At 34.8% G+C, this 14,019-nt stretch overlaps 2 protein-coding genes across 2 annotated transcripts; both read left to right on the top strand.

Moving 5' to 3' along the window:
* The first annotated feature begins 4,368 nt into the window (after positions 1–4,368).
* LOC132190255 (serine/arginine-rich splicing factor SC35-like) lies at positions 4,369–8,624 on the top strand. Its single transcript, XM_059605190.1, has 9 exons — positions 4,369–4,535; positions 4,628–4,706; positions 4,790–4,869; positions 4,958–5,024; positions 5,132–5,203; positions 7,027–7,233; positions 7,322–7,505; positions 7,594–7,820; positions 8,043–8,624. Exons 1-8 carry the CDS (start codon positions 4,460–4,462, stop codon positions 7,597–7,599), a joined length of 771 nt encoding a protein of 256 aa, XP_059461173.1. The 5' UTR covers positions 4,369–4,459; the 3' UTR covers positions 7,600–7,820; positions 8,043–8,624.
* A 2,821-nt stretch (positions 8,625–11,445) lies between these two features.
* LOC132191018 (annexin Gh1) lies at positions 11,446–14,018 on the top strand (the record flags this gene model as incomplete). Its single annotated transcript, XM_059606037.1, has 5 exons — positions 11,446–11,668; positions 12,151–12,296; positions 12,517–12,735; positions 13,357–13,569; positions 13,854–14,018. Coding segments are annotated over exons 1-5 (819 nt in total), but the record flags the coding sequence as incomplete, so codon positions are not given.
* Position 14,019: the final 1 nt, after the last annotated feature.

Below are 14,019 nucleotides of genomic sequence, written 5' to 3'. Positions count from 1 at the left end.
GTCACATATACATAATGTTGAGTGCAACAATGTTACTCTACTCACTTGGACAGTTTTTAAAAACATGCTTTGTAGGGTGCGATTTCAAATACCAAAAAAGACTTTGGTTTTCCTCGGTAAATACCAATTGATTTTCAAATGCTAGACCAAACACATAATATATATATATATATATATAGAGAGAGAGAGAGAGAGAGAGAGAGAGAGAGTAGTTAGAGAGTAGTTAATAAACAACATTACCCTTTGTTATGAAAAGGGAATAAATATATTTGGTCGTTTTGATTTTAATTAGAGGGGGATCTATCAAATTAGTTCTCTGAACTCTGTACTCTGACTCTCGTCCTCTGTTCATTTATTCCTTTTGTTTGTCTCTTCTTCTTCTTGTTCATTGGACAATGGAGAGATTGTCAGGAATTTCATAATTCTATGCCTTAATGGCTTCAGGACAACTCGAGCAATTCTCCAAGAACAGGTAGGGAAGGAGGCCAATTTGGTTTGCCCTGAAGCATACCTTTTCATAAATAATAAAGGCCGATGTTCAATTATCACCTGCATTTTGAAAATGGAAACTAACAAATTACCACTTAACCACATGCTGAAATATCGATTGAGAATAGGTGCAAAAAAAAAAAAAAAAAAAAAGAATTGGCAAAAAGAGCATGTAAGAGCATGCGAGCACAAGATAGTTCTAATGTTTAAGTTAGTAAGAAGTTTAAAATGAATAATAATTAAGCAAGAATAAAGTATAGAGGAAGAAGATGAAGGCCCCCTTTTACCTATTTTGTAGCTTCCTTCTATAATAATTTGATCCCTAATCGTCTGTCACATGTCTTTTCTTTAGTGGCGAATCTCCTGCAACCGAATATCTTAAGTTCTCCTTACCATTCATGTAACATGATAATGACTTATCAAATAGAAGTTAAATTTAAAGAGAAAAAATCATATTATCAAATTTGGAGTGTTACCTATAGACAGTATCAAATATTAAACTTTTTATATATTTCTTTACTTTAGTACTTAAATATTATTTTTAACCACTTTAACTTAATAGCTTCATTCAATTTGAGAGATTTATAAAAATCATTTACTTGAAAGCTAGCACTCTTGTATTGTAATTTGCTCATATAGTAACCCATCAACCACGAGTTCTCGAGTTGATAATCATAAGGAGTATCAAAACTATTTGTAAACATAAGTAATATATGGACAAGTAAACACCATTATAAGTTGTACCAACATAGAATTTATGTTTTCATTGCTTATGGAATTCTTGCTTTTGGAGGCAGACGTCTATAAAAATCACTAAGTTGAACCCAAAAAAAAAAAAAAAAAATGTTGTTATATTGCATTCACTTATTGTTGGTATATGAACTAGCAATAGCCTCAAGCCGCCTTTCAATAGGGCCGGCTTAGGCCCTAGGCGAGTTAGGCTCTCACCTAGGGCCCCCAATTTAATAAGGCCAAAAAAAAAAAATTGAAAAAAAAAATTTTATTTTGGACCAAAAAAAAAATTGTAGGCCCAAATTTTTTTTAATAGGGCCTAACAAAATTTTTTATCAAAATTTAATGCCTCAATTTAATAAGACCCCAATTAATAAGCCCGCTATAAATTTTAAAAATAATTCAAAAAATAAATTAAAAAAGGATAAAGCATTAAAGCCTTACATCATTACATGCCAATTCCCTAGAGCTCTACACGCCTGACGCTACAGTACACGCCTACATCATGCAATCATCCTCTTAGCCTCTTTCTATAAATTTTTTGTTTTTGATGAGAAAATATATTCGTTAGAAATAACATATTACCATTTATTTTCTATTTATTATTTAGCCAATTAGGGAAAGCCAAGAGCCAAAAATATAAACTGATGTCAGCCTAGTAAGCCTACCATGGGCATTTTAAATATCAGAGTCTCTATATTTGCTACTTTACCTTTTCTCTTTGCTTGCTCTTTTATGAGTTTTTATTCTCTGCATATCTCATCATTTTCTCTTCCTCTTCGACTCCGAGTGACTGAGTCTCTTGTACTATCTCCAAGAACTGCTTCATAATTCATTTGCCAAATCAGGTTTTCTTGTTCTATTTTTGTCATTTATTTTATTATAGTCATAATTTTTTTTTTGATAAATCGTGTTTGTTTAATTTGTTAGTATTTTTAATTAAACATGTCTATTAGAAAATATGCATCTGGATATGAAAAACTTTTTAAAAAAATTAAAAAAAGAAAGAAAGAGAAAAGTAGACAAATTGATTGAATCTCAAAGATGAGCTATAAATAAATTTGTTATTAGCAATAAACAAAATATTTAGAATAATTTAGGTGAAAAACTCATAAATGAACAAGAAACTCATAAAAAAGAATTAGAAGATAATGAAAATGTTATTGCTATATATATATATGTGTGTGTGTGTATTTGTTACTTAAAAAAAAAAAAAAAATTGTTACTTAAAAAAAAAAAAAAAAAAAAATTAGGCCTAATTTTAAAGTTTTGCCTAAGGCCCCGAAATACGTTGAGCCGGCCCTGCCTTTCAAGGAATAGATTTATCTGTAAAAGGCGTAGAAAGCGTTAGAAACTTGCCAGCCCCAGAGGGCTAGAGGGATTTTGATACTGAAGTCAGTATGAGATGAAAGGAAGAGCTCTCTCAACTTATGAGAGTAATATTGATAGAGTGTGTTGGGTATAGTTGAAATTTGTATACCTTAGGGCTTAGGCCTTATATTCTGACATATGAAACCTTCTAGAGCCCTCTAAAGTCTTTTGGAGGAGTTATGGTGTCTTGGATCAGGTCTAAACGTCAGGTCACTGACTAACTAGCTAGGCTTAACATGGGGTATGGGCCTTCTTCTTGAATCCTCCACGTATAAACAAATCTATTAAATGGATTTGATCTCATATAGAGTAAATAAAACATGTACCTCAAATGGGTATTGCAGAAGAGGAAGACCTTGTGGGCGTGGGAGTAGGATTGAGCCACTGAGCTTGGTGAGGTGATGTATGGCAATACCCGTTTGAGTATTCGTCAAAATTCAGCAAAAATCAACGGTGATTTGCAAAGATTTTGGGCAAGTGGGTTTTCTGGAATTTGAGTTTTGGAAGCTTAAGGTTTGTTTGGCAAAGCTTTTTTGTCATTTTTTAAATGTTCACGCAATTTTTTCCTAAAAAATTTAACATCAAAACATTCTATTTTATTTTATTATTATTTTTTTCACCTTTTACATTACATCATTCACTTTTTATTAATATTCAAATAAAAAAATACTACAAAATAAATTTTTTTTACTTTTTAATACAAAAAATTAAAAAATTTATACAACATCAATCCACATTAGCTACAACTATTTGAGGCAAAAATGCTTTGTCAAACGGATCGTCCGCCAAACTTTTAATTGCGACAATGTCCTTCCCAAAGTATCAAAAATTAGGAGTGAAATTTAAAACCGCCTAATCGCTTTGAAAGCAGTTAGTAAAAACCGCTAACCGCCTAGGTGGTGGCGGTTGCGGTTAGCGGTTAGTGGGTTTTGGAAATCCGCTAACCGCTTTTTCTTTTATATATATATATATATATATAATAAATAACAATAAGTCATGAGTTTATGAACTTTTTTTGGTTGATTGAAATGAGCCTCAAGCTTCAAGTTTAACCATGTTGGTTTTTTTTTGTTGCTTGTGAGTTTATGAACTTGTTTGAGTTTATGCATAAGACTACAAGTGAAGTGATGATTTTGGTGTAATTTTATTTGTACATTATATGATGTATAGATTTGTAGAAGGTGGCCAACAAGATTTTGGTATATAGCAATTTTTAATGCTAAAATTGCCATGAAAAGGGAAAAAAAAAGTTTAAAATGAGCAAAAAAAAAGTTTAAAGTGCCCAAAACCGGTCTAAGCCCGGTCCAAAACCGGTCTAAGCCCGGTCCAAAACCGGCCCAAAGAAAAAAGCCCAAAAAAAGGCAAAAAAAAAACGGTTAGAAAAAAGCGATTATCCCAAAGCGGTTAACCGCTGCCTGGTTAGCGAAGGCTGTTAGTAAAAATTACTAACTTAGCGGTTTTAGCCACTAACCACTAACCGCAACCGCTATTTCACCCCTATCAAAAATTGTCAGTCTCTCATAATAACGAAAATACACTTAATAAAATTAAAATTAAAAAAAGAAGGAAAAAAAAAATCGTTTTTGTTAAAGAAAAGATTTTGTTTTTTTTTTTTGAATTTATCAATTTTTCTTTTAGTAGTTTATGGAACATTGTGAAAGTTTGAAATAGAAAGTCAACGCTTAAAAAAAAAAAAAATTGAAGAAGAAGATTTTAACGGAGACTGATAATGCAAAAAGGGCATATTCGTCCATACAGCAGTAATGCGTTTTGCTTCTATTACAAATCTCGCATCTCAAATTCGAAACCCTAGCATAGTCCGCCACTTCCTCTCTCCCTCTCTCACTCGCACTTGCAGCAGCGAGAGATGTCGCACTTTGGGAGATCCGGCCCTCCAGATATCAGAGACACCTACTCTCTTCTCGTCCTCAACATCACTTTCCGTATTTCCCCCCTTTCGTCCTCGTTAAATTTTCAATCTTCCCCTTCCCCTTCCTCTCCCAATTCCTAATGCTCGCATTTGTTCTTTTGCTAGGAACCACCGCCGATGATCTCTTCCCTCTCTTCGACAAGTACGGCAAGGTCGTCGACGTCTTTATCCCCAGAGACCGAAGGTTCCTCTCCGTCTTTTTCTCACACTCGCACACTCACACTTGTAGTTTCTGTTTTCAATTTGGTGTTTTCTGATTGATTATAGGACTGGAGAATCGAGAGGATTCGCTTTTGTTCGGTATAAGTATGCGGATGAGGCACAGAAAGCGGTGGAAAAGCTTGATGGTTAGCTTTACTCTCTTGAATTCAATATCTACAGGCGTATAAGAAAGCTGTTTTATTCATTTATTTGTTTATTTAACTTGTTCTTTAGGAAAAATAGTTGACGGCAGAGAGATTATGGTTCAGTTCGCCAAGTATGGCCCAAATGCCGAGCGAATGTAAGTCGTTTTTTATTGCAACTAACATGTTTATATTTTTTGCATTTAGTTACGTAATAGCATGTTTGTCTGATATGTTGATCAATTTTTGTTGGTTTTGTTGTCAGTCACAAAGGGAAGATATCAGAGTCAACTTCGAAGACAAAAGGCAGGTCTAGAAGTCGTAGCCCTCGTCCTAGGTGAGAATCCTTCTCTGTGAAGTGCTACTCATTTGGGTGGTAACTTTCCCTCTTGACTGACAACAATAAAAATCAACATAAAATCAGAGACATTAGGAGATTGCATTTTTTTTGGTAACTTTCTCTATATTGCTATTTATATAGAACTTAGAATGTAATTTGGTAGCAAATGAAAAGTCAGAGACATGAGGAGTCTGCAATTTTATTGAAGTTAGTCTGATTTCATGCACATGACCACTTCTGAAAATATTGAGTGCTAATACATGACATGTTTATGCACCCACACACACATATATATATGTATGTCTACATATACGCGTGCATACGTATACATACTGAAACATAAAAAAAAATGAAGGAACATGGTTGCTTCAAGGGAGCCTACCTTGCTACCATTTAGGACACTAACTGAAATTATATCAATTCTCCTATTTTGTGAATAGCAACAACTCAGAATTTAAAGAAATGTACAACATGATCATGATAGATTCCTACTTGAATTCCTACTGAATCAGATAAAAACTACCCCTACTAAATCAGATATGAATATAACCACTAATGCAAGGCATATTATGTGTCTTTGTTTTTTTGGTTTATGATGGGAAAAAGGAGAGGGGGGGGGTGGGAGCCTTGGGGAATCTAATGCGCTAGGCTTTTTCTTTGGATTACTGACATTTCCAGAATTTGCTTCTCTTCAATTTGTGCGTAGCACCGGTTTATCAACTTAGGTTTGTTGATATTCTGTGTGATCTAGCACGTAGAAACTCTTTTTTTTTTTTTTGGATATTTATGAAATGCACTCTAAATCTGTGGAATAGTTAGTCCTCACAGGTAATTGGGTGCTTTGATATTTTTCTGGTTTTCTTGATGGATGTGATATCTGGATTAATGTTTGCATCCGCGGGAAGTAGTCTTGAATAAAAGTGTGTCAGACCCCTTTTGCTTGCAGAGTAAGAATGTGATGGGTGATATCCATTCTCTGGAAGGGGTATTGAACAAATATTTGATGTAATAGAAATAGTGGTGGCACAGGTTAGAACCCATGTTGGTGTTGGTTTCAGGGATATATGTCCAACTGTTGATTTTTTTCTTTTTCCAAAGCTTTTTCAGTCACTTATAGGTGTCTGGTTACCTTAATTTTTTTCATTAAACGTTCTAATATGTCTTATTTCCTTGAAGATGATGCATGTGTCCTGGAAACCTAAACTTGAAAATAATTTATGCCTGTATATTGGCTATTTATTTTTTTCAATGGCTGTGCTAACTCCACAACCTTCACCCTGGGTTTGAATCTTTTTCTTAAAATAATGCTTTTGCTGTTTTGCATTCTTTGATTGATGTATTGCTGTTACTTTAGTCAGTTATAAATAAGATGCCCATATCAGGTTCTTATATCTTTTCAGCTGTGTTTTACCTTGTTTTCATGTTTCTAGAGCCTAAAGTTTTTTCTCACTTCTGTTGGGTGTGCAACTCTATTTTTGTTTGCATCTGTAACTTCCAAACATTGCAAATATTCTTATAAAAGGACAAAATACTTATAAAAAAAAAAAAAAATCTTATAAAAAGACAAAATGAAGTACGCTCTTTTTTTTTTTGGCTGGCAGATGATTTTATTAGGTAGAATATGTTTCTGTACTCTCTCGTATGCTGCTTTTGTTATTGTGCTGGTGTCTTATACCCGTGAATCTTCATCAAACTGAATTTGACACTTACACCGTTGATTATGCTCTTATTAATTAATGCATATGAAATGTGACAGATTTGATTCTATCATAAATATGGACTATAATGCAGTTGAAGTGACTAATTCGTGACATTTTCAGGCATCGGGATGAACATAGGGACAAGGATTACAGAAGGAGAAGTCGTAGTAGAAGCAGGGAGCGATCTGCTCGTGACAGGTACCGTGGGAGGGAAAAAGATAATCGTCGCCGGAGCAGGAGCCCTAGTGCAAGTCCTGATAATCACAAAGATCGTGGGAGAGGCAGATATGACGATGAGCGGCGGAGTCGAAGCCGGTCCTATGATAGGTATTCAGTCACTTGTATATTATTGATTTTTAGTAAGAAATTGTGTTTTCATGATAGTTATCTGATGGAAAATGGGAATTTATCGAAGTGCCTCCCCTGCTCGGCGCAGTCCGAATCCTAGGAGGAGCCCGTCTCCACATAGGACACCTTCTAGGGTTGAAAGTCCTGATGCACGCAATCATAAAGAAGGCTCTCCTGTACCAAAAACTGTTGCATCACATGGTCGACCTGTTGATTCTCGAAGCCCTTCTCCTCGTAGATCTGATGCTGATGTGAGTCACTGCACTGCATTTTTGGCCTTCTTTTTCCCTTTTAGGCCATAGGCATTTTGATTGAACTGAGATGTTTTATGTTTTATAGGAATGAAGGAGCAGCATATGATGTGATGGAGATTTCTGTGGCTCAATGCGTTCTGTGTATCTGCTTTAATTGTGGAGCGGACATGTTAAGTTAGGCATGCTATGATCAACGCCTTGAATGCTAGATTTCATCGCCATGGACCTTTTGGGAGGTTGAACATTACCTTGTTGGATTCAATGCATTTCTTGACTCGTGTTTGATCGCAGTTCATGTATTAATTTCTATAGGTTTGTACCATTTCAAGAGTTCCAGAATAGTTTTTATTACGTTGTTTGAGAATCCCTGCCTGTGGGTCATTATTTTTGGTTTACTCTATATCATTTTGCCTTTCTTTCCTTCCATCTCAATGATTTTCTTTTTTCATTTTTCTTTTTAAATATGCAATTTTGATTATTATTTCTTCTGTTAATGGAATTTCTCATTGTGGATCGTGTATTGTCCTTATATAGTTGTGGTCGGGAAAGGTGAATTTTGCTGTTTGCTGTTTGCTGAGATGTGCTTGCTGTGGTGCTGGTTTTGCTTCACAGATGGTGGATATGATGTTCATGCTGGTTGCAATCTACTGTCTTACCATTTTTTCTTTGATAATGTCCTGATTGGTAAGAGTTGACACTCACATTTCATTTGAGTCCTTCATCCATGGGGATTTTGACTTTTAACCGTACCGTAGTTCTCAACCTTGCTGATATTAAAAGATTCAGCCGACCACGGAGTTTTAGTAGCTGTGGTTGCCTAAAGATGGATGCAATTCGCATGCCTTTACATGTGGCTGTTGCAGGCTCATATGAATGCTTCCTCAGTTCATTTGGGGTCTAACTTTCGGGTACCTCTTTCTTGCAATGGCAGCCTATGACGCAGCATTTTTAGAAATTTATGAGTAGATAGAAACTATCACCAGGACATGTTCATTCATGTGAATGATTTTTTTTTTGTTTCCCTTTGCTTTTTAATCTTTTTTTTTTTTAAATGGTTGTTAGACTCCTACAATATGGTTAAACATGTTTTGTTTGGATGTAGTCTTGTTATCAGTTGATTTACCCTCCCTCTCAAATTTATTTAGGTTTTACTAAATTCTTTTGGGTCCTGCTTCCAATATTGCTATATTTCTAGGGGGGCAATGTGTTCATTGAAACATGTGAGATTTATTAATCACCATTTGCCATTATGGCATTATCTTTCGAGTCATGCTATTCTTTAAGCTGGTTTTGATGTGGCTTATTTTAAGTGCCTTTCTATGTCATTTACAAAAAGCTACTTAAAATATATCACATTAGTTGGTGTCAAATTGGTGTGAAAATCTAGGATGAAGGAGTAGTGTTACACTGTTACTCATAATGGTTGTTGATTTGAATTGCAGCATGCCTAGTGTTTTTATATCAACTTGCAGTGACATTAAGACCTGTGACCACGTCTAAATTTGCCTTTGAGGTTACACAGGGTTAGTCTTGTGTTATGTCACTCCCACCTCTAGACTTCTACTTGCCGGTGGAAACCAGTCATCGGAGTCTACCACTATAGTGTGTTTTAAGTTTTTTTTTTTTTTCTTTTTTTTGAAGTCATTACAACTACAAAGACGTTAAAGTTGAAGTGCTCAGGTTGGTATCAATGCGCGATGTGTTAAATTTATTCTAACAGTACTTTTGTTATTAATTTGATTTGTATTCGTTCGTTGGAAAATTATTTAATTGTTTATCTTGTGGCAAGAAAGATTTATTGATCCAAATGCCACTTCGTGTAAACTTCGAATGAAACATTCTTGAACTTTCCAAAAGGTATCCCGTATCCGTTTGAAGTTTTAGTTCTATTTCTCTGTAAATGAATCACTGTAGCAGCTATGAGCTATCCCACCCACTACTAGCTTTAATGAATTTTATCTCACCCACAAAAAAACATCACTGGAGTCGTTAGGAAAATGACAATTTGAAAATTATGGAGTTTGAATAATATCTTGATATAGTTTCACTTCGTAGCTTTAATGAATTTTATTTTGCCCATTAAAAAAAAAAAACTGTAGGAGAGGGGGAAAAGACAGTTTGGAAACTATTTGAGTTTTGAGTAATATTGAGAGAATAACCATGGTATTCACGTGCAAATCAAAGGAATTACAGTGAGATTTCTTATCTTTCTTACACAGACTATTTGTGAGTAATGTTTCCTTATATTTGCTGGCATTGGAGTCATCTTTCTCTGCGTCGTGAAAATTGAAGTGAACGTCCGCTCAAAGCACGTTTGAACGCCACTTCCAGTGAGCTTCAAATGTCATTCGAACGTCAGCCCTATGAGCTCCGAATGAACACATTGGAAGGCATCCGTTCGAAGCGTCATTTGAACTTCATTTTGAACGTTTATTTGTGTTTTATTGTACGGCAATTTCGAGTGTTGAAAATTCCTTTTTATTTTTATTTTTTTTCCTTCTAAATAAGTCAATGTAGCAGCTAGGCAAAAGACAATTTGGAGATTAATGTGGAAATTATTTTATAAAAAAAAAAGAAAAAAAGAAAAAAAAAAGTTACTCTTATTTCTCACTTGGTTTTTATAAAATAATTTTCACCTAGGACGATTATAACACAAGGAGGAGGAGAGCACCTGGTTTTTATATATTTTGAGAGTTGTTTTGCTTTTCTATGTACTTCATGAATTTGGATTATCTACTAAAATTGTAAGCACTTCTGATAGTTTTATAATATAATGTTACAAGTCACTCTAATCTCTTATGTTTTTATTGCGTCTCTCTAAGAATGATGTGGTTCATAAATTACCATTGAGTTTATTATTGATTATTATTGAATTTTGATCGAATGGTGATTTTAAAAATTACCTCATTTTTTTAATGACAATAAAAACTTTTAAAATTATTCATTTTATAAATAAAAAAATTGCAAGGCCCACTAGCCCTGAACTTACCCCGGGCAATCCCGTAACAACTTTGAACTTACAGCAAATAAGCTCCACAATCCCTGGCTCTTTCGGGCACCCAAGTGCAAAAATATCCTGATCTAACGTTCCTAGGGAATCAGCAGATATTGATAATTGATGCCTTGAATATTGACATTCTACTGTTCTAGGAAGAAATAAAAATAAAAAAAAAAAAGCTTAGAGAAGGCTTTTCTTGACGTTCTAGGAAGAAATAAAAATGCTTACCCCCCAACCCCCCTAAAATAAAAATAAAATAAGCTTAGAGAAGGCTTTTCTTTCCTCATTCACGCGCGAATTAACAAAATTAAAATGAAGTTTTTTATTGTTTATTCTACACGTCTCCTTGCATCAATTGCATTAGAGGCAGCCGGCAGGCTTGGTTGCATCGAAAGGATAATGCTAGACATCTCAACTTTTTTTTTTTTAAATGATCTGGTCCATTTAATAAATAAATAAATTTATATTTTTTTTTTCTTAAATGAATATAGAGTTCAGATTATTTGAGAAAGAAAATTTAGAAAAAATATGTTGAGATGCCTAACAACTCACACAAAACCGAGACGTCTCAGAAAATATGTCAACTATTTTGGCCCATAGCTTACAGCTTCATCATAATTCACAGTCAAACTGCCCTTTCAAATTATTCAAAAAATAGTTTAAATAAAATGAAGATCACGAGAAATGATAATAGCATCTATTCAGGTTTTTTTTTTTTTTTTTTCTTCATTTTTTAAAATTAAAAATTGGATCTGCCTTCACGTAGATAGATATTACAAATTTAATAATTAATTTTTTAAAAATAAAAATAAAAGAATAAGGAGTAATGCTCTAACATTTCTCATAAACCATTTTTTAATGTTTGTATTTACATGCTAATAAAATATTCACCCTAAATGCTTCTATGCTTCTAGGCTTCTAGCCTTCTTCCTGTTACGTATAGCTACGTCGTCGTTCTTACTTCTCTATTAGGCCAGATTGCCATTTGTAGTAACTTTGCCTACAAAAAGTGCCATTCAGTTGTCTGTTTCTCTCTTTCTCTTTTCTTCTCTCGCACAACAGACGCAAAGAAAAACACATATAAAAATGTCGACTCTCACAGTACCTGAGACGATCCCCTCTGTGCCGGAAGACTGCGAGCAACTCCGGAAAGCTTTCGAAGGTCTGCGATCTGATCGGTGTTAATTCTCTTTGACGATCCAATTCCGAAAACTTGTGTGCCTAACTTACAGATTGTTCTTTGCTTCTACCTTGGATCTGTAAAAAAGATCGCGATCCGTTGCTTTTTTGGAAAAAGAAGACGTTGATCTGAAGATGATTTGTTAAATTATTGGAGCTATATTATTTTGGATAGTGTGCTCGATGTAGTACTATTAAAAGGGTGTTTGAATCTGTGCTTTGAATATTCATATAATATGTATTAGGGAGATTGATCTACGATTCTAGATTTTGGTTGATCTTCTTTCGTGACATCTTTTCGCGCGCGCGCGTGTGATTTAAGAACCTTTGCCTCTTCTAAATATACAATAAAATCGTTTTGTATACACCTTTTATGTATTTTCAATGATGATGATGATATGTTGGTGCATTTGCTTCCATGTTTGAATACTTAGATGAAGCTGATCTTGATCAATATCGTTGCAGGATGGGGAACAAATGAGGGGTTGGTTATCTCCATCTTGGGACATAGAAATGCTGCTCAAAGAAAGTTGATTCGGCAAACTTATGCTGAAACTTATGGAGAAGATCTCCTCAAGGCATTGAACAAAGAACTTACAAATGACTTTGAGGTCAGTTTTGGATTGCATTTTCTTTTTGGTTTACTTGAGAATATTTATCACCCATTTTCTTGACTGGCATGAGGAATCTACCAAGAACAGACACAACTTAAGGATCTCATATATATCATCCTCAGTTGAAATTGAAATTTTATACAGAATCAGAACATGTTATTGTTGCTTAAGTCAATGTTGGAATGATTTATTTGCATTTTCGATCTCTTCCCATCAGAGAGTGGTAGTGCTCTGGACACTTGATCCCGCTGAACGTGATGCACTTTTGGCCAATGAAGCAACAAAGAGGTGGACTTCAAGCAATCAGGTTCTTGTGGAAATAGCGTGCACGAGATCTTCACATGATCTACTTCTGGTAAGGCAGGCTTATCATGCTCGGTATAAGAAATCTCTTGAAGAGGATGTTGCATACCACACAACTGGGGATTTCTGCAAGGTGCAGCTTCTAGATCATTAACACTTTTGGGTTTAGAAGGAAATTTTACTAATTAAAGTTTTCAGGCTTTCTTTAGGATTTCTTGTGCCCAGGTGTTAGATTTCTATTGACAATTGAAGTCTTCTTTCTTCACTCAGAAAACAGTTTTCTCATATTTTTGCATTACTCTTACCTCTCAAAGAAAACTGTTTGAAAGCTTTTGAAGAATAGCTGAAATGCACATACTTTCTTCCAATCTGAAACCGTGTCTTATGATAACAATAATTCCTTGCTTTCCAGAATTGAAACTTTGCATCTGTGCCTTTAAAAGACTAAAGGGATTTTGTGACAAGAACATGTTGGTTCTTGTGAAACCAGTTGCAAGTTCCTAAACTTATGGGTGAAAACTACAGTGTCATGTATATTGGACTGCGACAGTGGAACAGAGTAGGGCAATGATTGTATTTAGAAAAATGGCGAGTGAATATTTACGAAGTCGCTTCTGTTATGAGCTTCTTACTATGAAATTTGAAATTTGTGGGCATTTTCTTTCTTCAAAAAGTCCATTTAAGATTATCTTAGTCCTTCTTCAGTTAAATCCAAAGTAGTATTGACTTTATTATATTATTTTGTTCCTCCCAGCTTTTGGTGCCTCTTGTAAGCTCATACCGATATGAGGGAGATGAAGTGAACATGACTCTGGCTAAGTCAGAGGCTAAAATACTCCACGAGAAGATTTCAGAGAAGGCTTACAATCATGAGGATATTATCAGGATTTTGGCTACAAGGAGCAAAGCACAGATCAATGCCACTCTGAATCACTATAAAAATGAATTCGGAAATGACATCAACAAGGTAGGGAATTGAGCTCTATGTGACTTCAGAAAGATGTCCTGGGCAGTTATTTTTGTTCTCATTTTTACCTTACATCTTGCTATTAATTGAGTTATATAGCATGGCACTTTGGCTTGGAATGGTTTGGGTTTCTCATGGGAATTCAGGGGCTCTTTGAATCAAAACAGAGTGATGTCATTTTCTTGGGAGTTAGTGAAGAAACTTTATGTGTAGACATATTTTAGACTTTGTGCAACTTATATTATCCATGGTCTCTAAGGGTGGTAATTTCAACTTGCATGCAGGATCTGAAGACTGACCCTAAGGATGAGTTTCTTGCAATACTGAGGGCCACAGTTAAGTGCTTGAATCGTCCTGAGAAGTATTTTGAGAAGATTCTTCGGCTGGCAATTAACAAACGAGGAACAGATGAAGGAGCACTCACTAGGGTTATCGCTACAAGGGCCGAGG

This window comes from Corylus avellana, chromosome ca8, assembly GCF_901000735.1.
Source record: "Corylus avellana chromosome ca8, CavTom2PMs-1.0".
Classification (NCBI taxonomy): Eukaryota; Viridiplantae; Streptophyta; class Magnoliopsida; order Fagales; family Betulaceae; genus Corylus; species Corylus avellana.
This window is presented reverse-complemented; position numbering and strand designations above follow the sequence as displayed.